The 27,625-nt window shown below is 36.6% G+C and overlaps 2 protein-coding genes across 2 annotated transcripts in view; one reads left to right on the top strand and one right to left on the bottom strand.

Annotated features, from left to right (window-relative positions):
• LOC136813387 (histone acetyltransferase KAT2A-like) overlaps positions 1-26,734 on the bottom strand; it is a 33,021-nt gene extending 6,287 nt beyond the window's left edge. The window contains exons 1-16 of the mRNA XM_067069905.1: positions 26,494-26,734; positions 25,827-26,204; positions 25,064-25,242; positions 24,760-24,951; positions 15,654-15,827; positions 15,439-15,509; positions 13,176-13,277; positions 11,006-11,079; positions 9,385-9,593; positions 9,162-9,288; positions 8,503-8,613; positions 6,527-6,607; positions 6,174-6,236; positions 3,135-3,249; positions 2,975-3,008; positions 2,520-2,586 (exon numbers count right to left, since the gene is read on the bottom strand). Coding sequence (XP_066926006.1) covers positions 2,520-2,586; positions 2,975-3,008; positions 3,135-3,249; positions 6,174-6,236; positions 6,527-6,607; positions 8,503-8,613; positions 9,162-9,288; positions 9,385-9,593; positions 11,006-11,079; positions 13,176-13,277; positions 15,439-15,509; positions 15,654-15,827; positions 24,760-24,951; positions 25,064-25,242; positions 25,827-26,204; positions 26,494-26,709 — 2,193 coding nt within the window. The 5' untranslated portion in view covers positions 26,710-26,734. The remainder of the gene's footprint in view (positions 1-2,519; positions 2,587-2,974; positions 3,009-3,134; positions 3,250-6,173; positions 6,237-6,526; positions 6,608-8,502; positions 8,614-9,161; positions 9,289-9,384; positions 9,594-11,005; positions 11,080-13,175; positions 13,278-15,438; positions 15,510-15,653; positions 15,828-24,759; positions 24,952-25,063; positions 25,243-25,826; positions 26,205-26,493) is intronic.
• Positions 1-27,625, top strand: part of LOC136813397 (nuclear envelope integral membrane protein 1b-like) — a 351,044-nt gene that overhangs the window by 65,815 nt on the left and 257,604 nt on the right. The gene's annotated exons all lie outside the window — the stretch shown is intronic.

The raw sequence follows: 27,625 nt of genomic DNA, 5'->3' as shown, positions 1-27,625 counted from the left end.
AAAATCCTTTGTTCGTTATACATTGATGATATGCAATGCCCATTTCCAGAGTCATTGTTAAGCCGAAAAGCTCCAATAAATTGTTAGGCCGAAAAGCTCCGAGAAATCCTTAACCAAGAAAATGAGCCCATTCATGAGCTAGAATGCTGAGCAACCTCAGGGCTGACCCAAAATTGGGGTCAACCCAGATGTATACATGATAGAATGTATTGCGGAAAGAAATATGTCGACCAGACTGGTTTCAAGATATCTACGCAAGTTGGCTAACACAAAAAGAACGTCGAAGGAACGTTTTTGGCATAACCAACAATGCGCCAAAAAAAATTTCTCCCTTTGAACTTAATTTTCTCGATCTTTATAAGCTCTCTAAACTTTGTTGTAATGAAAAGGAAAGATGGTCATATATTAAATTTTGTTCATTGGGTCAAAAGTTATGTTCAAATGAACGAAAACTTACCTTCAAAAAGAGCTCAAAAAAAATCGGCCGATCAAATTAAACAGAAACATATTTCAAGATTTCATCAGTTTCTTTGTTATAGTGATTAAAAATTATAATCATCCGTGAAAGTGAAAAAGTCTGTTGAATTTAATAAAAATCGAGCTTTGAGACAAATCCTGCGTTACATTGAATTTTACCAGTGTAGGGGCCGAATTTTGAGGAAATAATTCGGTAAAAACTAATCTATATATTAAAACTTTCTGTTTACAATAGGCACATCATTACGGCTCCCTATCACTTTCAAAACTTTTCAAAGTCTTTCAAAGTCATCCTCCAATGTCCAACCACGATGGCTAGCCACGATGGCTAAGAAGATCTAAAATATAATTTTGCTAAGCCATTCACTTAATTGTGGTTAAAAATTGCAATGCAATGTTATCTTCTTTCTCCTTTTATTTCCTAATATCAAAATCATATCATCAATCGGCGGCTATCTCTCTTCCGTTAGAGTTTTTTAATGTGTAGTGATTCACTGGATTGGGACACGCAGCGTGCGACGCTGTGCATACGGCTAGTTTAAATTAATTTAATAAAAATTTCCATTCTTTCCGAGACTTAAGTTTTGTTTTTGATTACAAACAAAAGCTCCTTATCATGCTGATTGGTATCGTCGTTTCCAAACAAACAATTGATAGGTCCATATATTTCACGTTTTTTATCAATTTCTGAATGTAGATTTTTTATTCATTTTATCTGCTTTTGATTCAATGAACCAAAGCCCATCAAAATTTAAGGGTATCTTACCGTTTATTAAAAGTCAAAGAAATCGGGAAAATTTAATTGAAAGAGAGAAATTTTTTATGGCGCATCCGGTAGAGAGTGTAACGAAGGACTGAATTGGGGTATCACTAGTTTTTAAAGACTGAAAAAAAAAATTATAGGAAAATGCGAGAAGCATTGTAAATTCATTTCCGTCAGACGGTGCCAAATAGTGAATATGGTCTAAATTTGGACGGAGGTCAGTATATCACACCTAGGTTTTGAGAAACCAATATCCAGCACATCAGCACACTGCATTGACTTTATTCCGTTTACTGACGTCAGATAATTTCAGGTCTCAGTTGGACTCAACCGATAATACGAGTTAGACTACATCTTTAGCGCGCGAAAAACTTAACATACATTGCACTTTTGCAGTCTGAAATGCTACAGATTCGAAAAATCAAAACTTAAAAAAAGTGAAAATACACATTTAAAACTATTAACTCATAGGTCAACTGATCAAAATTTCAGCAAAATCAAGCCATTTTCGAGGTCTACCGAAACCCTCGAAATTTCAGTCTCGTTTTCATAAAATACTCGTCTCCAAGCCCCACTAATCAATTTTTTGAATAATGAAAATGGTATTCACTGACAAGTGTGCCAAATTTCAGCCCCATCCGATCCTTTTTGAAGTCTGTAGACTGTTTCGAATTTTTTTCGGGCAATCAGACGATTTAATCGATATCATAATCGATTTTAGCCGTTTTTATCGATTGATAATATAATAATTCAATGGCCTTAGCTTTTACATACGAAAGATGTAATAAAAGTGAGAAATCATGATGTAGAAACTGTTCAATTCAATAAAATCGATAAAAATCGAAGGAAATTTTAACGACTTTTAAGTCAAAACTTTTCCGATTCATTATTTACACATATCAATGTGCGGAAATTGTTTTTTGTCCACTTTTCTTTGCCTCGGCAGTGGGACTATTTCGCTTCAATAATCGAATTAATCATTGTCAAATAGCAGTTGGAGTGACCGCCATTCAGGATGGTAACTCATTGAATGGCTTTGTCCAGGGTAATTCATTGCTGATGATAGTCGAACAATATAGTAGAGACTATTAGGTTTAAGCGTGCGCTAGAGCTTATGCAAATAGATTTTAAGGTCCACTAAGATCGTTTCTTTTTTAAGAGTTGTGTTCCCGTTGTCAAGGGAATGTCGTCATTTTGTTTCCAGGTGAAAGTCCCCGAAATCAAAACTGGATAGAAATAGGAAGTTTGGAGATTTAGCAACAGAATGATGAGAGCGAACCTGAACAGCGGTAAGTATGTTTTGCAGAGCGTCTTGGTGTTCACTAGATTCCAGTTCGAAGTCGGTGCTGAAAGTGGAATAAAAGTTAACAAACCTTTTTCTTATAGAGGCTTTATTTATACATAAGTGTTCCCGTTTCATATCAGACATATATTTTATATATCGGGACAGTGTCTTCCTATTGTTATATTATGCTGACATAAGCAAAAAAATATTTTTCTTTTCCTCTTTCTGACCAATCTTGCTCCACATCCGTGTCAATACCGTTGAAAAAGCTTACGAATTAAAATTGATGAGTAAGCAAACGATATCACTCTTATTTAAAAACAAAATCTTTAAATTTGGTTGGAAGCAGATGATACGGCTATCGAATAAAGTCGGCCACAAAAGTTGACCCAATGCACTTTTATAAATAAAAACACAGTAACAATAGAAAAAGAATACGAGTTGGATACCTATCTTTTTGCATATGTTTCCAGCCAGTATTTTCTATAAGAAAAAAGTTATGAATGTTATGAAATTAGGCGCGATTTACATATTGCATAATGGAAATTCATTCTATGTTCCAAAGCACAAGACTTTAAAATTGAGAGAATTCCCTAAATATACATTTACCTATACCAGGAATGCTGAAAATGGGGATTTCACTGACGCCATTTTTGAAACATTTTAAACCAGGATAGATTTGTTTGATCTCTGCTTGTCTATCTTTTATCAATTGACGAATGATCTACGAAGTGAATAATTAGTTCTTTTTCAATACAATCCCAAAATTGAGAGGCCATTATGTCTTCCCGTGTGCAGCAGCTTGTGCAAAGGGATTTTATGATTGAATATTGTTCCTTGAATGTAGAAGATCAAAATTTGAGAAGTGCGGCCGGGTGTGACCACCCGTTGCCATGGAAACTGACGTCATTGGTTACCATGGTCACCAAAGTAAAAAGTCGTCAAAATTGAAAATTTTTTGTTTCATTCGAAAGAAAGTGAACATAAAATATTATTATGAAAACGTTTGAAAATTCGTTAAAAAAGGTTTATTGGTCAAAATTGATATTTTCAATTTTTGCCTGTCGAAGGTTGGAGTGCCCCCCCGGGGTTGGAGCTTGGGTACGCTTGGTACGCCCATTACAGGCAAAATTTAAAAATATCAATTTTGGCTGATAGTCTTCTTAAAAAGGATTTTCAGACTTTTACGTCGTAATATTTTATGTTCACTCAAAGATATTCTTTCCAAAATAAACAAAAATTTTTGAATTTTGGCAAATCTTTATTTTTCGATGACGTCATCGTTTCATGACGTCATTTTGCCTTATTTCCTTAATTTGATAAAAAAAAGTGAAAACTAAAAATTTAATTTTATTCATTGTTTGACGTTTCGGTGTCTTCTTTGCACCATGATCACAAGTATAGTAAAAAAAAATTCAAAACGAATTTCAATTTACAACATTCAAAAAAATCACAAAATTAAAAAATTACTACCAGGTAATTACAAGTTGTTAAATTTCACAAAGGAACGCATACATCCTAAAAGAGCTCAATGGGGAATGAAGAGACATGCTCATTCAAGTCCGGTTTGAGGTCCCTTATGATCAGCGTTTCTTTTATATAAAGCTCTTCATCGATCCGATAATTACTATTATGTAAAACTTTCATATTATCTATGGAAAAATCATGATTTTCAGTCATAATGTGAGTTGTAACCGCGGAGGGTTTCTCGGGGTTACAATGTTCTTTGTATCTGGTGGCAACATGTCTTTTGGTCTTACCCACGTAGAAAGAATTGCAATTTGTGCAGTGCATTCCATACACAATCCAAGCTCGAAACCTTAAAGGTATTTTATCTTTGAAATTAAACAAATGTGCAATCCGAAGAGTGGTGCAAAATTTGACCTTTAGGTCAATTTGCGGGTATATGTAACCCTAAACAGTGCCAATAGACGTTTCTTTAAAACCTCAGACGAGTTCCCAAGAAATGGTAAAGTCAAAGAAACTTCCTTCTTTGGAACAGTCATGACAACGGTCTCATCTTGTACAGAGTTCATCTTCTTAACAAAACTATCTGCTAACGACTTCAAAAGTTTTTCAGGAAACTTGTTCTTTAAAAATTCTTAATATCTCCTGATATATTCATTTTCAGATATAGGTCGTGACTTTTTTCTTTAAAAGTTTGTCATGCTCTTTCGAATGAAACAAAAAATTTTCAATTTTGACGACTCTTTACTTTGGTTGCCATATTAACCAATGACGTCATTTTCCATGGCAACGGGTGATCACACCCGGCCCCACTTCTCAAATTTTGATCTTCTACATTCAAGGAACAATATTCAATCATAAAATCCCATTGAACAAGCTACTGCACACGGGAAGCTTTTTGCGACATAGTGGCCCCTACTATCATCATAATTTAATCGGATTAACTTTCACGAGATTGAATTTCGTGATTTCGCGTATTTTTGCCATCTTCGCGAAATTGAAAAGCGAAAATACATGAGATTCCTGACTTGCGAAATTAAATCCACCACTAAATTTTATAAATCGCATTTTTGGCAGAGAAACTAGTCCAAAGTCTCCTTTTGTGGCAAAAATGGCTATTTTTCAGCTGTTTTCAGGCTTTAAATCCACACGAAATTTTTCAAAACTCTGATTCGCGAAGTTATATCCAGAATTTAATCTCACGAGATTTAATCCGATTAAAGTAGTCGCACGCGTTTAGTTTTTCCCACCGGAGAGGAATGATAGTCGGCCTTTGATATGCTGTATCCCCAGTCCAGTTCAATTACCCTTACCGGTAAATCTTGAAAAATTATCGCTCAACCCGACAATCAAGAAAACAAAATGTTTTGGTGACTGAATTTTTAGTGAATTTCTCAAAGGCAAACTCAAAGACCATAAAGAAGCTATAACAGGTAAGTCCCTTATACTTTTTTCAGTAAATTTTATGTTGTACTGTCCTCAAACGCACAATGGCAATCACACTTTCTAAAATTGTCTTTAGAAAGATCCAAATAAGGCTTAATATCGAATAGTTAAACTTTTGTTTACGGTTTTTTTAAGGTTCTTTAGAGGTATTTTCATCTTGTTGACAATTTGGTGTGGAAACTGCACTGTGCTAAACCAGGCAAATTTTGTAATTTTACACATGTAAATTCATTTTTGAGGTCCTCAAAACTATGAATTTAAGTGTGTATGTCTAGGTAAGTAGTAATCATATTTTAAGTTGTAATTTTACATGAATTAGGCTAAACAAGGGTTTGTTTGCACTTTATTTGGTAAACCTTCGGGGAAGCATTCACAGCGATTTGCCGCGGTACCCGAATCTGGTGCTAGCTTGCGGTTGATCGTTTTCAAGTTATTGCAAAATTTTCAAACGCGGTCAAGTTGAATTCCGTAATCTAAACCTTCTAGATGTTGAGAATTTAGCGTGAAAATTGTGTTACATACAGTCCAACTCTTCGTTGATAAAAATCAACCATTGACCGAGCGAAGTCTGTGACCAAAGTTTTTTTTAAATGTTATTGAACGCCTTTTACTTAGTGAAAATTAAACATTTCCGATTAACATTAGACGCTACTTTTTTAATGCGTGAATACGTAATAGTTATCAGACAGTTGCGAGTACAATAGGAGCTTTATATTAATTCATAAGTTCACTTACCTCCTTTTGTTTTTTAATGACAAGCGAAAATTCTCTATATGGTATTTGTACGTTCAAATGACACTGAAATAAAGACACAAAATGACCCGTGTGACAGCGAAATACAAAATAAGCTTGGATTGACAAGTTAATAAAGGTAATTTCTAAAGAATGGCTTCACCGAATGAGTTAAACTGGCTAAAATTTTCCAAGAATGATCCAAGAATGAGAAAAAAACGATGCGGAGGAAGTATACAAATCATTGGTCCGTTGATGGGCTTTACTTAGTAGCCAGGACAAACAGCAATACCGAGTCCAGGAAAGAGGAAGACACGCAGCCCATAAAAACCTTTTTCAGAGGAGGAGCGACTTACATGCATAAGTGTTGCACCTTCATATTCTTTTATGTACCCTGTGTAATCTGTTCTGTTCAGACCTATGCTTTTCGAAAAGCCCTGAAAATTTTAAAAGAAAGAAATCCATTTCATATTATCTTGATGACAGATTTAGGAGTTGATGCAATAAACAAACCTCCTGGAAACATTCTATTACATCAGTTAAATCGTACGAACTAAGAATAAATAGCCTAAAACTAAAATTAGACTATCCACCACTCAAAGAAATTCCGAATACAGTAGACTGCCGGTTATTCGAACCCCCACATATTCGAATAATTTGGTTATTCGAAGTGAGTCGATGTTCCCCTTGGATTTGCTTACCCAATTTAGGCAAAATACTCTCGGTTATTGGGACTCGAGTTATTCAAAATTTCAGTTCTTTTTAAATGACTTTCCCTTGGGCCAATTATAGGCTAAATCGTCCTCAGTTATTCCGAGTTTTCATATTGGGAGATCGTCAAGTGAGAACCAAAAAAACTTTCAGCGATCATCTTCGAAAAATCATGTCTCACGGCTGAATGTAAAGAATGTAAATACATTCTTCAAGCAATTTCTTCAAAAAGCGACTTCGACTCCTTGTGTTAATTACGCCCAACTGAAGCCTCGATTTCTACAGAAAAGCCCATCCTATAAAGGTTAAATTGAAAGTATGCCGGGAAAATGAGTTTTTCAGTTATTCGAACTCCCGGTTTCTTCGAAGTAAATTCTTATCCCCTTGAAGCTTCAAATAGCCGGGAGTGTACTGTAGCTCTCAAAAAAATACATAAATTTTCAACTTAGGAATTCTCTGGGATTCTACCCCTTGTAAAAAATAATATTTTCGAGTTCAGATTTTTCGTCATATCTTCCGAGCCTTTAGGGGAGGAAAATATAGAAAACTCTGTACGAGAAAAATATATCCAATACTGTACGAGTGAAAATGTGATAACTCGTTTATCGTCAACTAGAAAAATATCAACAAACTTTTCTCTCTCTACAATCACACTGCAATAATAATTGGCAGAAAACGAATAACGCCGAATCAATTGAACACAAATGAATAATTGCAATTGATTGTCAAACGCAATCGAATCATTATGAAAAATTACCCAGGATTTGGCGTTCAATTGCTTTGATTAGGTTTAATTGTATATATTCGATTACGTTTGTGTTATTGCTCTCGTACTGTATATGCGCTCGCTCTTCTCTGATTTTTCGATGGCGTATTGCCACCTGCCCACGCTCTGAAGCTCTATAAGAGTGGGTCAATTAAATTGCAATCAAAATTATTGAAGATAATCTTCAAGCTAATCGAACAGCAATCGAACGTACTTGACAATCATTCAAACATAATCAACTAGCAATCGCATCAATCAAATGTTATTCGAACTAAATCGAACGCAATCGAATATTACCCATGAATCGGTGATTCAGCAGAATTTAGGGTCAACTTAGAAATAATTAATTTAAAAGGTATTAATTTCATCAGCTTAAGTGAGGTTTAAGTCAATTTGTAGCTGGTAGGAAAATTTGGGTGACAGAAACAATGAATCTCGTCTCATCTTATTTCCAACACTTAAGTTAGCCAATAAGATTTCACCTATCAACAAAAGAGCTCATTAAAAATGCACGATATATGAGATTATGAGCATGCATACCTCGTAATTTTTTTAATCGTAGGGCGAGCATGGTTACAATAGCATACTTCTCCTGTTTCTTTATACCTCCATGGTGTAACGCTTCACTCAAAGTATAATGTAAGGCAGTTATAAGCGTCACATTTCACGCGTCGTCGTATAAAATGTTCAAATATTATGCGAAATTTTCGACTTTTAAGTCGTCTTGTTATTGTTTTTATAAACTTGTTTATACTTTTAATTTTCAAGTTTAGGGCTTCTTGATGTTACATATATATGACGAAAACAAATGATAAAAGAGACCAACAAAATAAAATAAAGAGGAGAATTGCTTACCTGTTTTTTAAAGTAACCAATTGCATATTCGTCAGCGTATGTGAGGAAATTTAAAACACCGTTCCGCGTGTGATAGTCTTTCAAATGGTTCATCATATGTGTTCCATAACCCTTCAAAAGCAGAAAGAGGTTTGCCACACACTACACTCACCTATTGCATATGTACTGCTAGATAACAGGCACTTTTAAAGGGCTTTGAAAAGCTAGAAAAAATTTTGATTCCCCCCACATTACGTAAAGTCGATTGAATCAAGTAGTCTTTGGATTTCGAGCAGACTTTAAAACCTGGCAATAGATTTCGACCTTCAATCTGGCGATCATGGAAAGGCTACAGAGAAATCTGGAAACGCGGAAACCCTGAATGAACTCAATGAATCGAACGAACGAACGAACGAACGAACGAACGAACGAACGAACGAACGAACGAACGAACGAACGAACGAACGAACGAACGAACGAACGAACGAACGAACGAACGAACGAACGAACGAACGAACGAACGAACGAACGAACGAACGAACGAACGAACGAACGAACGAACGAACGAACGAACGAACGAACGAACGAACGAACGAACGAACGAACGAACGAACGAACGAACGAACGAACGAACGAACGAACGAACGAACGAACGAACGAAGGTTGAAAGGAGAAATTACCTTTACTTGCTCGTTAGAAGACACAGCACAGAAGACAATCTCCGTAAAATTTTGTGTCGGAAACATTCGAAAACAAATGCCACCAATAGGCCGTCCATCTTTTATTAATACCAACGTTCTGTGCTTACTGAAACAAGGGAAGTAAATTAAAAGACGGGGCTTTGCATTTGTTTGAACTCGTATCTAGAAACACAAAACATAACTAGCATCTAATTCTACTCACGGGTCAAACACCAGACGTGTTATGTACTCTTTGGGCATGCGCGGCAATTGATAAGAGAAGACATTTTGCAGACCGATCAACCAAATGGTAGTTTGACGCGATGGTTTCCGTGACAACGTGTTTCCAATGACGTGAAACTCGATAACACCTCGCCTTTCTTCACTTCTTGCTGTTTCATCACGAGCCGTTTGAGAAGGGTAGATCCCACCCTATTGAAAATATTGGCATCTCACTATTTTTGTAGTTCTAATATAAAAATGAATAGCTTGTAGTACCTTCACCCCGTTAATCTTCATGGGAGTTTCAATTTCGCGCATATGGAGATTTCTGGGATATATTTTAGGCATTTTTGATGAAAAATAGTTGGAGGTAGGAAGAGGTGAAGAGCAAAAAAAGACATGAAATCACTTTTAGTTCACACTATTTTTAGATTTTACTTTACAGCGGTATATTTAACATAATTAGAGGACTCTGTTCTTAAAGAAGTGTGCCATCATGAGATTTCTATACCGGGTGCACCAAAAAAAAGTATACAGGTTTGTCGAGATATTGTGAGCTTCAGAATTTAAATCTTTTGTTCATTCTTTTATTATCGTATAGAGGATGCTCTAACTTGAATTTTGAGCTATCATACATTAGATTTGAAAAGGTAGTTCGAAAATTTTTTTTTTCTAAATGACTTTTTTTAATGTCGAAATTTCAAAAAATCATCAAAAACAGCGAGCAAACTTTTCTCTCGACATTTACCTTCTTTACGAATAAAAATACCGAAAAATGCATCAAAACTTGTTACGGAATTTAAAAATATGGTAAAACAAGCTATTCCCATGTGGGATAATATCTTTGGAAAAGCCGAAAAAAAGTTTTGGAAATCTCCAAGAGAGGTTTTGATTGCTGTTTTTAATGGTTTTTTGAAATTTCGACATGAAAAAAGTCAGTTTTCTTAAATAACTGTCAAACTGCTTTCTCAAATTTAATGTATGATAGCTCAAAATTTAAGTTAGAGCATCCTCTATACCGAATAAAGAATATATTATAAAGAATGAAGCTCACAATGAAGCTCACAATATCTCGACAAACCTGTATACTTCTTTTTGGTGCACCCGGTATATCTATTATGATTAATAGTTCGAGCATCTTCTAACACCCTTTATTTTCGCGCACGTTTTCTTTTGACTTGTTGTATCAGTTTATGTCGACCAATATATCGTCAATACCTATCACTTGTTAAAATTGTAAATACCATTATCCAATCCTTAGATACAGTAACCTACAGCAAATTCATGCAAAAAGGGCAATTTTTCTCAAAGATTAAAGTACTCTTAATTACATTTTCAGCAATGGTATATAATTTGTTAGAATTGAAGCATTGCTTGAAGACGGAGGGCAAGCAAAACAAGAGTTAACCCTAAAAACTTCGAGCATCTTGAGCCCATCCCCGCCCCGCCCCCAAAAAAAAGAAGGGTCACGAGATAAACCCAATAAACCATATATGGTAGGTACCATTGGTAAAATTTAGCAAGATGCATGACGGGTTACTGAAAAAAGTGCTTGCCTGCTTGCGCATTCACACAGTTTCAATCGCAACAAAAAAGCATCTACAAGTTTAAAAAAATCCAACCTGAGGTCCAAGCATTTTGGTTGGATCGGTGATGGTGTCGATTATTTTGGCCAAGATAGTCGTCTCCACATCACCTGTCAATAAAAGAATGCAAGAAATTAAATGTTGTGCTAAAAGTTGATAATCAGTGTTTTGAAAGTTGAACGTTTCAAAAACCAACATCCATTTCGATGATAACACAACAAAGTTACCTTAAGGGAACTAATTTTCGATTTTCTCGCAGTTTTTCGGCAAAACCGCGAAAATAAAAACCCGTGAATTACAAATTTGCCCATCTTTCATCAAAAAAATTGAAAAATGCCTAGGAAAATGAAAGAAATGAGGGCAAACCCGCAAAAACTAATTCCCACGAAATGCGATTTTTTGGAATTTCTTTTTTTGTCTGCGAAAATTAGTTACCGCTAAAATTAGTTCCCTTAACCCTTAGGCCACGAAGGACGCAAATACACGTTCGTACCTCTGTACGAAGGACGCGTATACGCGTCCTGAGAAAGAGTCATTTTTGAGCTCAGATTCCAAGCTATGTTTTGATACTGAAAGGATCAGGTTATGATTTTCAAACGAACGTCTGGAAACAGTATAAACAAGCTACATGCTGAATGACCCTACCTGATAACGAAAGTTAGATAGCAATAAAGAGAAAAATGAAAACAGTCAGTCAGAAAACAGAGCGTTCAGCGAAAATGCATAACGCATTAAATTTCATCATTGATTGTTGACGGGGAGAGGGAAGGGGAGAAGAGACAACCATTTATTGACAAATGAATCATGCTTGATTGTGGGTATTGTTATCAATAATGTTTTTCTGTGAAAAAAAAACAAAGAAATATTAAGTAAAAGTCCAATGAAAATCTGCAAAAACGATTTCCGGCATTTTCGGTCGGAAATTTTTTTCACATTTTGGGCATTGCTAATACGCATCTCTGTGCAAAAGATTGGAAAAAAACTAATAGTGAAATCTCGAGAAAATGCCAAAAAACGGTTTTTCTGGCATATTTCTGGCATTTTCGGCCGGAAAAGTTTTTAAAGCAAAATTTGAAACAAAAATTCTGCCGTGGTATAATAGCCATGGTATATCAGGAACTATTCAATGGCTGTTTTTGCCTACAGGTATTTAATAAATCAAATTTTTATTTTTTTGTCGCTCTTGTTATTTATCAAAGAAATTTATCAAATCATTAAAAATTCGAACGTTCGATTATGGGAGTGTTTTATATGAATCTTTCGACTATTTACATAACTTATGTTTTGTTTTCGCCTCTAGGTATATAATAAAACTTATATTCAATAGGTTTTCGTAGGTTATTGGATTTATTAACCAACTTTCACCTATTGAATATCTGCTTATTATTATTATTTTCACTTGAATGGATGGATAGAAGTTTTTGTAACTGAAAATCACCAACTAAAACCCTAATTTTTCACTCTTTCGAAAAGGGTCAAAGTTGTGATTTTTCGCATGATTGTAAAATGCAATATTTTCAAAAGTAATTATGCAATTTGACTGATTTTGGTCTTATTTGAAGCCAAACTAGAAAAGGAATAAGTTGTGGTTGGAAACATTTATATCGTATTCACCGCAGCGTATTTTTATCAAAATATCAAAACAAAAGAATCATTCATATGTGAAGTTTGTTTACTCACCTGAGTTAGGTTTCGACCATTACAAAATCCCCCTTCCATTTAAAACATGGGTTTCGACCGCTAAAATGGGTTTCGGCCGCTAGGTATGGCTTCGACCACTATGTTGGATTTCGACCGCTAAGTTGGGTTTCGACCGCTGAAGTTGGGTTACGACCGCCGACGGAGAAAAAAATACGCTTCGCCGCAACATATTTTTTTATCAAAATGTCGGACGTGTGACAAACTGTGACATTTTTTGACTTGGAAAAAATATTGGCCTAAGTTTATGGAAAAATTGGGAAATTTTATGAGGTCTTGAAGAAAATCTTTAACATAATAAGAAAATAGATTCAATTAGCTTTCCAAAAATGTAAAACTTTTGTTCAGAAGGTGTTATGACCATTCTCGTAAAGCGTCCATTTTAGAAAAAAATCCATGCGCGCTGCAGTGAAGGGTTGATTTCACGGAATGAAAGCGCGCTCTAAGGGTTAAGGTAATATTTTTAATGTGTATCATCTTGAGGGAATAAATCAGCTATTGAACGTACCGGTGGGCGAGAGGCAGATCTTTTTGGAGACAGGTTGAACTTCTTCACTTTCTGCTTGCTCGGTGAAAGAAATGGTTAACGAACGCTTCAGTTCATTGATATCTGAAAGATAAATTAAGTAATCAAATGAAATAGACAAATCGTATATAAAAATATTCCCCAGTAAAGGAGCGCCGCGTGTACAGCTCGAGAAATTCAAGAAAACTTGTTTTTCCGGCGATAATGGGCTATTCCGGCAATTTTCAAAGTTCCGGCTTCAAAAATCAGTTTTTTAAACAATTAAAACATGCTTCATGGTGGGTATTGTTATCAATAATGTTTTTATGTGAAAAAACAAACGAAATATGTGGAAAAAATCCAATGAAAATCTGCAAAAACGGTAATTTCCGGCATTTTTGGCTGGAAAAAAATTTTCTCCAAAATCGGACTCGGCCATGTCTTGGGTATTGCTAATACACATCTTTGTGCAAAAAAAGTCAGAAAAAAACTAATGATAAAATCTCGAGAAAATGCCAAAAAACGGTTTTCCGGCATATTTCCGGCCGTTTTTTTGTTTTTTTCGAAAATCGGGCTCCGTCACATTTTGGGCATTACCATTTTGCAAAATTGTGCAAAAAATCGAATAAGCCAATCCTGAGAAAAGCTCGCATCAGACGGACGGTCGGACGGACGGACGGAAGAAAATAGGTTAATTTAAAGGACCTCCTTCCACCAGGGTAGGTCCAATAAAAAGATAGAGGGTAAACATAATCAAAACAAATATCAGCAAAAAACAGTGTTAAATGTTAAAGGTTTTAAACTAAAGTCACGAGCGTCTAGCTGCCTTCATATAGCCACCATTATCTTTCAATGGGATTTTCAGGGAAGCTAAAATGAAAAGGGTTTCTAAATTTTGTGGCTTCAAGTGATTGCGCCTCTTTGATGCAACCATTTCAAGATGGGTATAATAACCCCTAGTTCTAAAAGCGACGTGTACGAGCTGGCAAAATACTGGAAACTCCAAAAAGTAGTTTGATAGGAAACCTTTCCAAACTGTTTATTAAGAAATGGCACGTTTTTCAAGCTTACTTCTGTTCACCTCAGACATGTATAGGCGAGTGAGAACCTTGAATGCACCATCAAATTCACCATTAACTTCTTTTTCACTTGCTGAAATCAATGGTGGATATGTTAGCGTTACTGTGAAGCCCTCCCAAGAATCATCATATACAGTTGAAAAAGCTGTCCAGTGATCCCTTTTTAGCATGTTTTCTTGTTGTTTTTGCCGCTATAACTTTCTGTTTCTTGGGACCAGGATTATCCAGCACGATAACTTCATTGGGAGGAGCACTTGCAAGTGCTGATGCAAGTACTAGTGTGGTCTGCTGTTTTCTTTTAAGCTTTTTTGTGCCCAAGTCTAAGTCTATAAGTCTTTAAATGTATGTCATCTTTAGGGGTCTCGAATGTATTTACGGGCAATCGGACATCACCTTCCCATAGCAAGAAACATCCAATCAAATCAATGAACTTCACTGGAATCTTTAAACCACTTTAAACCACCTTCCAACATTCTGTGCACCAGTCAAGCTATCAACGTATTTTTCTATCAACTTTGGAACTGACTCTTTTGCGCAATGTTGGCAATACAGTCGATAATATTGTTTCCGGTTCATTGGCCCAGTCTTTGAGATAATCGATTACCATTCTTCTTGTTGTACTTGGAAATCAAATCAGGATGATCATTTTCATAGAGACCCACTCAGTTAATAGCTTAGTCATTGTTTCACGCATACCCCATGAGCAAATGTGTTTCATGATGGTTTCCGCACCACTTGTTTTTTGAAATTTCTGGTTGATGGTGGTCATCACAAATGTTTTAAAGTCGACAAGTCTCAAATCAGCTGATCCCTTCTTAATTTCGGCTAAAAATTCCACCACATTTGCTCTGGTTTTATGTAAAATATCTCGTTTAAACCGCAATTTATTAAATATTTAGGATAAAATAAGGCTTTTTAATTCAGGGAGCTTGTGAGTGACGTCATCGAAAATTTTTTCTGTCAGAGGTTGCGTTTATATAACAAGGATTTTATTGCCAAATTTAATTCAAAAAGAAAAAGTAAATCAAGGGGTGATGATAGGAATAGCCCCCCTCTCCCTCTAGTTCTAAACCACCTCAAAAAGCCTAGTATAATTAGGTTTAACAAATTTGTGGCAGTAGAATATTTGGTTATCATACTTGTTGGTAAAGGAGCAAATAAAAAAAGTATGAGTAAAGAAGAAGTACCTGGTTTGATGTCTGCTTCTTCCACGGCCTCTCCCTCTTCAATGTGTTGGATCGCTGCTTGTGTCTCCACGCTGTGCAATGAATGGAATGACATTTTCATTAAATGAATTCTATACACAACAAGAAATACCATGATGCAATTGTAAGTTAGTTTTTATTTCTCGATATCTACCAAATTGTAATGAAGTTTGATACTGAAATGTAACTGTGCTTACGTTAGATCATCTGTTTGTTCTTGTGACGGGGGTGATAAGGTTTGACTTTCATTGAACGAAGAGGAAGTTGAAGAGAGAGATTCTTGCGAAGTGGAAGAAGAAGGAGTGAAGGGAAGGTCGCTCCAAATCAAAGAGTCGTTCAACATAATCTCTTCCTCAAACTGTTGCAAAAAACTAAAAGAAGAAAATATCTTGAGTTTCTTCAAAAAGACAAACAAAGGTAAACATCATTAAAGTTTAACTTTAGTCACCAATTTCACTGCAGAAGAAACTTTATTTTGCATACGTGTAACCTCCTTATTCGAGAACAGCGCTCTTAGAGCGTTTACTGTTGAAGAACTTCTAATATATTGTTAAAAACAAAGGTTAAAATCAATTTTATTTCTATTTATTTTTCGATTTTGTTTCCTGGAAAAAAGTAGGTGGCAACCCTTAGGATCCATAGCATCTTACGTAGGCGCAACCCCATGCGATTTATTGGAAAGCAGTTAAGATTTTAAAACTTTTTTGAAAGGGGGCTCGCGAAATAGGCCTGGTAAAAGACTTAATATCTAAGACGTTATAGACAAAACTCCTCGTCCCTAAAGAAAGCAAAAAATGGATGATTTTAAACATTAAAATCAGCAAAAATAACTTATATCATCAAATAGAACTGGTTCGGCGCAAAAAGGTGTAATACAACAAGTCTTGTACTCTTGTACATATAAAGAAATACAGGCTTTTGCAGTTCAAAATTTTGTCAGTTAGAGTGCACAATTGACGTCAAATTATGTCTAAAACGTAACAGATTTCACAGAATTTAAATGGTTTTTTGCTTTTTCGAGAAGCAGACACCCTTCAAAAGAGACTACCAAAAGTTGATAGAAAGAAGAACATCAACGTCATTTCTCGAAAACTTCACGAGCACGTATCAAAAGGAAACTTGAACTCAGCTACCAAGCTTCTGTCGAACAATATGGAAGGGGGATCCTACCACTGAATGATCAAACGAAATCTGGACGTAAATCTGAAGAAGACGTCAAATTGCAAGGTCTACTTCGAACCGTTGCAAACATGATATTCGACGTTGTTGACAACAAGATGGTGTACGAAGCTGCAAAGATTACTCGTGGAAGTTCCGGACTCTCGGATTGGATGTGGACGGATTGGAACGAATTCTCGTATCCAAAGACTACGGAGACACGGGTACAGACCTCCGAAGATCAGTTGCGGCGCTCATCAGAAAGATATGCTCCATCGATGTAAAGGATTCAACGCTCGCACCATTTTTGACTTCACGTCTTGTGTCACGAGGAATTTATGAATAGAATTTTGTATGTTTGAATGTTTGTAAATATGCATTATGCATGAGATAGAAATATCTCAACCAGATATAGAATTTCAGATATTCTTCATCGAGCGTTTGTCCGGACGAGACGTATTGAGGAATCATGGATCGCGTGGCCATCAGACATAGGTTGCCTGTGTGGATCCCGTTGAACCCGGTCTGACTGCCATGCGCATCCACAAAGAATGTTGAAGCAAAGTCGTTTAGAGACTGGACCGTTAGGTTGGTGGAAAGGACTACCTGGACGAGGCAGGTGGTGAATCAAACGGGATGAACTGCGAAATTATGGGGTTCTTGCGCAGAGTTAATTAATAAAACCCAAGTCGCAATAAACTGCTGTGAGCGGCGACGCCTGGACGCAGGTGAAATATTGACATTTAAATTTGTTTGTTTATTGTGCGTAACTTTACTTTATCATTTGGATGGATTGAAATAAATATGCACGAGCCGAAAAACTCTAAGTCTACTTCGTTCTACTGTCACTCTGAATTCCACTGTACATTCTAGTCCGCCGCGTCTTCTAGCAGCGGGTCAGATCTTAAACGCCTGGGGCATTAAAATAAATATTCTCTTATCGCGCCAGGAGAGGACCGTGTAAAACCTCTTCCCGCACGACACTTGTACCTCTCAACAAGAACCCTGGACTCAGACGGATAGGTGTTGGAGAAGTCCTCCGACGAATCATGGGGAAAGTTTTGATGGCCGCATTCTCTGAAGACGTTGCACGTGGTTCATCTGACGCACAAATGTGCCGACGAAGTTCCGGGAGCGAAATGTCAAGTATATATGTCCCGAAATCGCAACATATGTTATACAAACTGTTACTCCAGCCCAGCTAGACTTTTCGTCATTGGAGTTATAGAATCAAATCTCAAGAAGAAACCACTCAAGGGCTATTTACGCTCTGGGTGTTACACCCATGCTCCTCATCGGTATAGGCAACAATCACAAGCGAATGGTTGCCTTCGCCGACGATATCACAGCAGTTGGATCCTTGGACGCACTGAAGAAATGGTGGGATCATCGGTATAGGCAACAATCACAACCAAATGGTTGCCTTCGCCAACAATATTACAGCAGTTGGATCCTTGGACGCACTGAAGAAATGGTGGGATCATCTCCTCGAGATCGGACCATCCTACGGTTATTATCCACAACCAACGAATTTGGCTGATTGTTAAACACGAACAACTCGAACAAGCACAGGAAAGATTTGCCGGCACCGAGATCAAAATAAAATCCGATGGTGAACGGTATCTTGGGGCGGTGATTGGTACGGATGAAAACAAAAGTCAGTACATCAATCAAAATATCGACGAATTGACCCAGGAGATTAATCTTTTTGTTGAAATCGCAGCAACCTATCCACAAGCAGCCTACTTAGCCTACGTCAGCAGCTACCAACATAAGCTGACTTACTTCCTACGCACCATCCCAACGATCAGTGACGAGTTGAAAAGAGTCGACAAAGCCGTGCGGCGCCGACTGATTCCATCACTAACCGGTGGACGCATCATCAACGACCAAGAAAGAATAATGCTTTCCTTACCTCCACGTTTCGGCGGCATGGGACTGAAAATCTACGCCGAAGAATCGAGCCACGATCACAGAGACTCGATGATTGCAACCGTGGCACTGCAGAATCAAATCCTTCAATCGAATGTTGGTGCACCCGAAGCGAAATCCAAGTCTCATAATGAACGGCAGCAACGTTACCAGGAAAAGCTAGGAGCTTTCTTGGCGACAGCCGACATTAACACCAAACGAACGATGGAGGCACTCAATCAAAAAGGTATTTCAAATTGGCTGACATCCATCCCATCGAAGGAACAAGGTTTTGAGCTGACCAAGCAAGAGTTTTGGGATGCCATCAGAATACGATACAACTGGCCTCTCGACCGACTCCCATCAACTTGCGCGTGCGGATCATTGTTCGATCTAGCACACGTGCTCTCGTGCAAGAAGAGAGGATTCGTGTCTCTGAGACACAATGAAATTAGAGACATTACATCCAAACTGCTAGGAGAAGTGTGCATAGATGTAAGAACTGAACCCCTATTAAACGAACTTAATAACGAAGATCTACCATGACATGCAAATGTCTCACGCGAGGTGAGACTGGATAAGCGCTCTCAATTTTTGGACTGCTGGCCAAAGAGCATTTTTCATGTGAGGGTTTTCAACCCGTTTGCTCGAAGGTACAGCCATTCAAAAATTTAGAACTGCCTATCATCCAATGAACGCGAGAAGAGAAGACAATATTGTGAACGCAATTTACAAGCTGAAAATAGGACTTTTTCTCCGCTTGTTTTTGCGGCAAATGGGGCGTGAGTGCGCGTTGCTTTACAAGCGTATGGTTGAAACGATAGCAGACAAAAGACATGAAACTTTTTCAAAAGTTACTAACATCATTAGAACTGTTATATGCTTCTCGCTCGTCAGATCTACAGTGAGATGCATCCGTGGATCGAGAGGGAGGGTACGACTCCCTCAAGATGTAATTTGAATTGTTTCTATTGTCATACACGCGAAATTTAATTATTTTCTCTCTTCTTTTTACATAATTCTAGAATATTTAAATCCAAAAGATCCATGCCGGGACAGGCTCCGGTGCTAGTATATTTTTAAATATTTCCCGTTTTCCAAAAGGGAAATATTTGTTAAAACGGGCTTTCTCCATCATAATTTCCCGTGTCAAAACGCCTTCCGTACGCCCTGACTGACGCCCGTTTTTAATTTCACAGCGAAAAATGCATCCAGTGAAGTATAAGTAATGTATCATGATTCAAGTCGACTGATAAACTATATATATAATATATGTTACAAGTTCCTTACGGTTTCTCAAGCCCGGTTATAATAAAACTATTACATGTTAGTAGCAGACCCGACTGGCAATTGTTATGTAGCAGGTTGAAACATGATTTTTTGCTAGAAAGATGCAGTTTGTTTTCAAGTTAAATCTTTAAAATAAATGAAACTGTGTGGGTTTCTTTACTTCCAAACAACCTACCAATAGTTTTGGAACACTCCATAATAAAGGAAGATGGCTGTTCTTGTGGATTGACTTTCTGGTTACCCCATATAAACACGATGTGACTGAAAGTGAAGAGGCATGATTTGTTGGTTTTTGTTTGATTTCTTGACTTGTATATCTCATGGCAAATGGGATAGCAAATGACTTTTCATATATTGCTTGGCTCTACATATGATACCTCTAACTTTAAACACCTCCAGAATGTTGAAAAAAGCATTTTATGATATAAGTTTCGATTGTAATTTTCATGGAAATTTTTAATCGACAGATTTGACTTGGCGTCAGTTTTGTTTGGTTGATAAAATCTTTAGTTTCACCATGACCGTGGGATGATTTTCAATAAACTTTTGTTGTTATACACAGTCACTCTACACATGATGACTCCAGCCATGATTGGTATCAGACAGTCAGAATGTTGGAAAAAAAACATTTTACGAGAAATTGTTGATAGAAATTATATTGACTTATTTTTACAATTTTGGTGGTGTGGGTTTTGTTGGTTGATAATGTTTACACCGTGGGATCCTGTTAGGGTATATTGATTGTTGTTTGTTGGAAGATACCGTTTAACAGTCTCGCCATCTCCACCGTAGAGGCGGGAGGTAAAAATGCTCACTTTAGTACTGTGGAAGGTTAGAGAAATGTAAACATTGCCATTTTTTTCCTTCCTTTAAAGAGAATGTTTTAGATGTTTGAACATGATATTAATGACAATTTTATGTATCTCTCCTGAAAATTTCACAAAAATTCACCAAGAGGAAAAGAAGTTATGATGAAAAGGAGTTCTTTACCTACCATTTCTCTGCTGGGTTTTCTTATGAGAACTGGCTGTTTACCTACCATTTTTACGCGGGAGAGTGAAGTTTCTCGTGGTTGCCAAAATCAAAACAATAGAAAATTGTTCATACGCATGCGCAGCCGACACTGTTAAACGGTGTATTGATTACCAAAAAAAAGAGAACCTTTTTTTGATAAATACTTTATTTTTTTCATGAACCGTGTGGATGGTTGACATCTTTCTCTAGTCTTGTAAACCAATGCAGTGTCTGTTTTCAAATCTTGAATTCTCTATACCTACTGAACTAAATAGACCTAAATTATGCATGGCTGTATCATTGTTTTTATGCTGGAGTACATAATTATTCAATATGACTGCCTCTTTAACAAAAGGTCTACTGTTTAAAGCTATTTAAATGCTTTAAAACTTTGAACCACATTTTTTCTTTGTTGCTATTAAAGATAGATGTTTACTTTGTCGTAATGTAAATTTATTGTAAAGTTTTAGTTTTTGAGTTTAGTTCATCTGCAGTAGTATTTTTTCAGTAATCCTTAAATCTTGTGAATAAAGTAACATTTAACCAGACTTATTGCCCTCATTATATTCAAATTTGTATTTTTTTTTAGGACTGATAAGTACATATTTTTTTAAACACCAAAACAAAGCAAACAACATGCCAGTTCTTTCTGGACAAATATATATGTATACTTTATTACACAATAAATTGAAGTTGAGATAAGAATTGTTTGATACTTAAAGTTTCACGCAACTTTTCGTCACGATCTTCAGTCAAAAATTCTATACAAAAAAATTCGTTTCAAGTTTACAAAAATATACTGTGCACTGTAAAGTCTTCGTCAAAGCAATTGACGTCATTTCAGTCTTTGGTGTCGTGGAGTTTGAGGGTGAACTTATTCACATGCCGACATTTCGAGATCAGTTCATTCCTTGAATTTAACAGTTTCTCGGGTTGGTCGAATGTGGCAATTTCTAATTTTTCGCTAAGGCAGAGTGAACATTTCAGCGAAGCACGATTGAACGGTGGACATTTACGGACTGTCTTCCAAGTAATCTTTGGGGCACGATTCTTTCGTTTCAACCTCCAAATCTCCTTGGAAAGTTCAGTTTCTTTTTCGTACTTTTCGTTGGTGAAGGATGACTTGTGGTTGGCGTATCGTTTCTTGAACTTAGGTTCGGCTAACCCAATGTAGAACTTTTCACCGTAATCTGGTTCGTCATCGCAGGTGACCGTTGCTTGATAAACTGAACGCTCCACCAAACATGAGCCGTTAAGGGGGCAAGATGCTTTCACCCTGCAGTTGCACTGTGGTGGGATCTCGTTACCGTTAGTGTCGCGTTTCAAGATGCTTTTGTTGTGGCTCTGGATGATGCTTTTGATGTTTTTGGTGCAGCTATAGCTTACTTTAACGGTATTGCGATTGAAGATTTTGTTGAATTTATGGTGTTTCGGGAAGTGTTTGTCAATAAGCTGCAAAAATCTTCTGGCAATTTTCGTCTCGACGTTCTTGTTATATGGCGGGTTGAACCATGTGATGTGGCGTTTGCGATTTTTTGGCTGCGTGTTCTTTGGATTGGTTGGCTTATACGAAAGTTCGACGTTGTAGCCGCTTTCTTTCAACGCTTTCTCGTACGGTTTTTTGGCTTCGGTGAAGATATGTTCGTTGGATGAGTGATTTGACAGTCGTTGTTCGATCGTTTTGGGTATTTGCCTGATCACGTTTGGAGGGTGGTTTGATTGAGTATTTATATATTGAAGTTTGTTGTCTGGTTTCAGGTAAGGCTTGAATGAACCATCTTCAAGGTTAAGAGTAATGTCTAAATAATTGACGATTGTCTTATTGCACTCAATAACGATCTCTAAACCATCCCCGTACTCTCGGAATTTCGACTGCAAGTCCTTTTTGACTCGTTCCAACTTGCTCCCCGTCTTGCATTTTACAACTGAAAGTCCGTCATCACGATAAAGACCAAAGTTCTTTATGTCGTACGTTTCGCTTAACTTATGCTGAAGGTAAATGCCGACGAGCTCGCACACTTCCGCACCGTCGAACGCGCCCATTGTGACATCGAACAGACTACCTTTCTTTTTCATCCAGGCGGAACCGTCGCTAAAGCATAAAGATTTTCGAGCATGCTGAATTATTTTTACGTCTTCAGTTGAGATGCGTGTGATTGGTTTAGCGAATTTGATAGCATCGGATAGTAGCTTTTTAGTTATTGAGGGATAGAAGTCCTTGATGTCAAAAACTACGAACCTGTGCTGCTTTTTGTTCGGTATGGCTTTGAACCATTCGATAACTTCACTGGTGTTCTTCCATTGGTTGATTTCCAGGTGGGCTTTGAGATCGTTGTTCACTCTGTCAAGGATCGATTTTGCGATACGGCCGATCTCGTTTTTGGCAGGATTCAGTAAACGCACCTTTGGATTGTTTTGGAAGTTCTCCTTATGGTCTTTTAGGGTTATGAAAGCCTCATCTTCGCCGTTTGTCATTGAATACGTCTAGACGTGCTAGACGGTTCCCGTCGTCGTAAACGCCGGTTAACGGTTTTGCTTGCGCATCAAAAGCCTTTAAAATACTATAATGTGGGTTAATTCCTGACATCGTTTTGGCTTAAAATGCCAAATACATAATAAAAAATATACTTCTAAACTTTCTACATTAGTCAAAATTTTGTGTCTGTAAGCCTCGATGATATGTCTTTTTAAGATAACGGAAGTTTGTGTTCAATGAAATGCCATAGTGACTGATTGAGTATTTATATATTGAAATGTTCACTCTGCCTTAGCGAAAAATTAGAAATTGCCACATTCGACCAACCCGAGAAACTGTTAAATTCAAGGAATGAACTGATCTCGAAATGTCGGCATGTGAATAAGTTCACCCTCAAACTCCACGACACCAAAGACTGAAATGACGTCAATTGCTTTGACGAAGACTTTACAGTGCACAGTATATTTTTGTAAACTTGAAACGAATTTTTTTGTATAGAATTTTTGACTGAAGATCGTGACGAAAAGTTGCGTGAAACTTTAAGGGTGCATACCATTTAGCAAAAAACCCAAAAAAGTGAAACAGAGGGTTTAGTGAACGCATTGATTCATTTAAAAGTTTACCTAAACAGACGATCAAAGCCAACAGTCTTTTTTCTGTGTTTTCTTCGTTCGCTAAACCGAGGGTTTAGCAAACAAACTGCACCATTTGATTTTTTGTTTTGCTAAACCATTATTCTAACCAAGCACTACATCTTGTTTACGCTGGTTCACTAAGCGCACGCATGCATAAGCCCTAAGCTTTAATGTTTTCTTCCGCTGGGCTACCATTTTGAAATTCGATGCTGTGACTTCAGGCAAGATCCTAGAAATCGAATTAGCAATGTAACAGCTTCTTTGTTAGGTAAACAAACCCAAACCATTTGCCGTTTAGTGAAACAGTTTCAGTTTTTTGGTTTTGAACATTAAAAGGTATGCAACCTAAGTATCAAACAATTCTTATCTCAACTTCAATTTATTGTGTAAAATGCTTCCTCCGGGTCAAGCACTCTCTTGCTGAAGAAGATATAAGCAACTCAAGAAGATGTATACTTTATTATGTGTGCTTTTTTATATATGTCAATAATGACCTTCATTTTTAAGGAAATATTTAGTCGCAATTTTGCGATTCTTGTTATATTTTTAATACCAACTTGTGTGTGATTTCTGTAGTATATTACGTTCAGAAAATGCTTGAACTGGAAAAAATTTAAATGGTCATGTTATTTTTGTGTGTTTCAGTATAAAGAATCCTACTCTCTTTTGAATCAATCAGATGGGTTGCGTGCCACGAGAGATGCTACGGATCCTAAGGGTTGGCCCCCTACTAAAAACAAGTTTCTTCCCGTCTTATATTACATAGAAGAAAAGCTATTGAAGACGTGACAAAAAGAAATTAAAAATGTATATTTTTACCCAGGAAAATGGGACAACACTTTCTTTCGTGTATCTGGAGGTAATTTATCCTTTTCAGCAGAAAATTTATCCAATAATTGTTGTTTCATCAAGCTGAACACGGATTTCAAGAAGCTTTGACCAAAGATGTTGGTCACCTCACATTTCTGCATGCTATCACAAAATAACGGTACGTGACAATAACAAAGCCATCTGAAAAGTAAAAATGAAATTGTTGGACCTGTGGAACTTCGAAATGCACAAAAGTAGGACAGACTTAATAAATACATCCGAGTGCAGCTCAGAGGTTTGTGGGAATACGAACCTTGTATAATTCACTTTGTAAGTTGAAATATCATCATTGGGTAATCTTTGTTTTCGAGCACTCGGTGTTTCTAGCTTCCAGTGGTTCAAACATCTAACGAAAATCCTTGCTAACTCATGCATGATCTGCGCATGTTGAGAGTCCAAGCCGAACTTCTGCTGAACAAAATTCTTGACGCCCTAAATGAAGACATTCAGGTTAGAGCATAACAAATTTTACAATAAACGAACAAATAGTTAAAAGCAATTACAAAATAACCAAACCCTAATCCAGATTGTTGGGCAGTATAATAAGCTTTCGAAAGAAGATAGAAGTGAAAGTGAAATAATGATGTTTAAAGATAATATTTGGGGTGGCACCTCCATGCTGGGTCATATAGATAAAAGCTACTTCTTTACGCAACGATAACCTCAAAGCAAAATAAAAGATCGAAAGTTGTTTCGAAATGTGACCTCGGATTCTATTGCTTTTGTAAACAAAAAAATAGCAAAGTTGATTTCGAACAAATTTACAATCGAATGTTTTGATCTAAAATATGGAAAACGTTCTATTTACTATGTGCATAAAAACATTCGAAAGAGTATCAATAAGGGTTACTTTTTTATTAAATATATCTTATCATTTCAAAAACTTTTTCTAATCTAGTCGCACTTGTTTTTACATACGCGTGTACATACTACAGGATAGTGCACATGCGTGAGCGTTTATGAAATAATGCCGACTCAGCATCGTCGGATCTTTCAATCAAAACAAAAGCTTTAACCTTCTCTATACTTGGCATCTCAAAGGGTGGTTTTCCCAAAGGTCCTTCCACCGTTGGTTTGGACATCTGCAGAATGCTTTTCCTCAAAAGTTTGAATAAATAGAAATAGACTTGTTTGTTATCATTGTCCGTTTCTTTGTGAACACACATGAAAAGATTTTCGACATCCACCACCATAGAGAGCAGATAGTTGATCTCCTCCTCATTTTCATTATCGAGGTGTGAAACATGATCATTGACAGGATGTTGACAAGCTCGACATTTGGTAATCAAATCGATTTGTAACGTGGTTGGTGCTGGTGTGTTTTGTTCACTACTCCGTTGAGGATTGGGGTTCTTCCAGCCATTACAAGCGCACTGTGTATTATTTCCTTTATACTATAAGACAATAATAGCCAATAATAAAGGAACCGTCAAAATGATTGGGATTAGCAAAATTCTTTTTTGTGTATCTTGTATCTGGTGGTAACTTATTCTTTCCAGCAGAGAATTTTTCCAATAATTGTCTTTTCGTCAGGCTGAATTTCAAAAAGTTCTAGCAAGAAGGCGAATTTTAATGGGCCAATTATTTTTTTAAGAAACGCTTCTTGTAAATTTCAACTCTCGAAAATCAAATAGAACTCGAGTAACTAATTTCAATGTACCACAATAGAGATATCTAACCTACCTTACAAGAAGAATAGACAGCTAACTTTTCCAGTTTTTTCAATCTTGGCATAGATTTAACTTGAGTTTTCTTTTGTTGAATTCTTTGAATGTTGGTAGGTCGACTCAATTCTCCTGGAGTCAGGGGAAGAGTCTTCTTGTTGCCATGATTTTCATGTGAAGTAATATCTCCAGTCTTTACTTCCTCTAAAGAATTCTCCACATTATTTGAAGCCATCAGATTTCAATTAAAATATTTACCTGCAAAAAAAAAAATAACTTAGCTATCTGAAAAAAAAATAAGGGAGCGGTCATAAAAATATTTACTAGAGGAGTCAGAGGATATTTTCAAAAAATCAAGAAAGAAAATTTGCAAACCCTTGACATACATAAAAAATTAAATCCCCTACCAAGCTAAAAGCTTTTCTCTTACTTCGTACCAACTAAATAAACTTCAATAAAAAGAAATCATAAATTGGAGATAAACTGGATCCTATAATATAATCAAATGATACAAATAAAACCAAACAAAAGATGCAGTATACTAACGGATCCTGGATTCTGGAAATATAATAGCAAAAAGGCCAAATACCGACACCGTCTGATTTTGAAATACGGTTTTCCCGTCTTTTTTTCCGTCAAATCTCATAATACCGTACTAAAAAAGGCCAATCCCGTCACACCGTAAAAGTACAAACCCCCCTTCGAATATAGCTAATGTAACAAATGCAATTTCATTAATGGCCGAACTATCATCCTCTAAGACTGTAAGTATTTTTTTTGACCAAAGTTTCCATCACTTGAGCCTTGGGGACAAATATTTTTTGTAACCATATTGAAACAGTTTTTTAGAACTTGATAAAAATCACTTGCTCCGGAAGCACCGGAAGAGCTCCGGAACTTTCCCGAGAGAAAAATAGTAAGTGCTTTTTTAGCTGCCGGGAGGGTCCTGCAAAATTTGAAAAAAAATTCAACTGTGGTATAATAGACCTTTTCGCCTTTCCATCCGCCTTCTTGAATTGTATGCACAATTACAGGAATGAAAAAGCCATGGTTGGATTTGGTTGGAAAATAAGCAAAACATATGCAAGTTTACACAAAGATTAAAAAGACAACAAAGCATCTGAGAAAGAAATATTATAATCATTAGAACA

Source organism: Clytia hemisphaerica, unplaced genomic scaffold, assembly GCF_902728285.1.
Source record: "Clytia hemisphaerica strain Z4C2 unplaced genomic scaffold, Clytia hemisphaerica genome assembly, whole genome shotgun sequence".
Classification (NCBI taxonomy): domain Eukaryota; kingdom Metazoa; phylum Cnidaria; class Hydrozoa; order Leptothecata; family Clytiidae; genus Clytia; species Clytia hemisphaerica.
The sequence above is the reverse complement of the archived record's forward strand: the minus strand, read 5'-3'. Positions and strand labels throughout refer to the sequence as shown.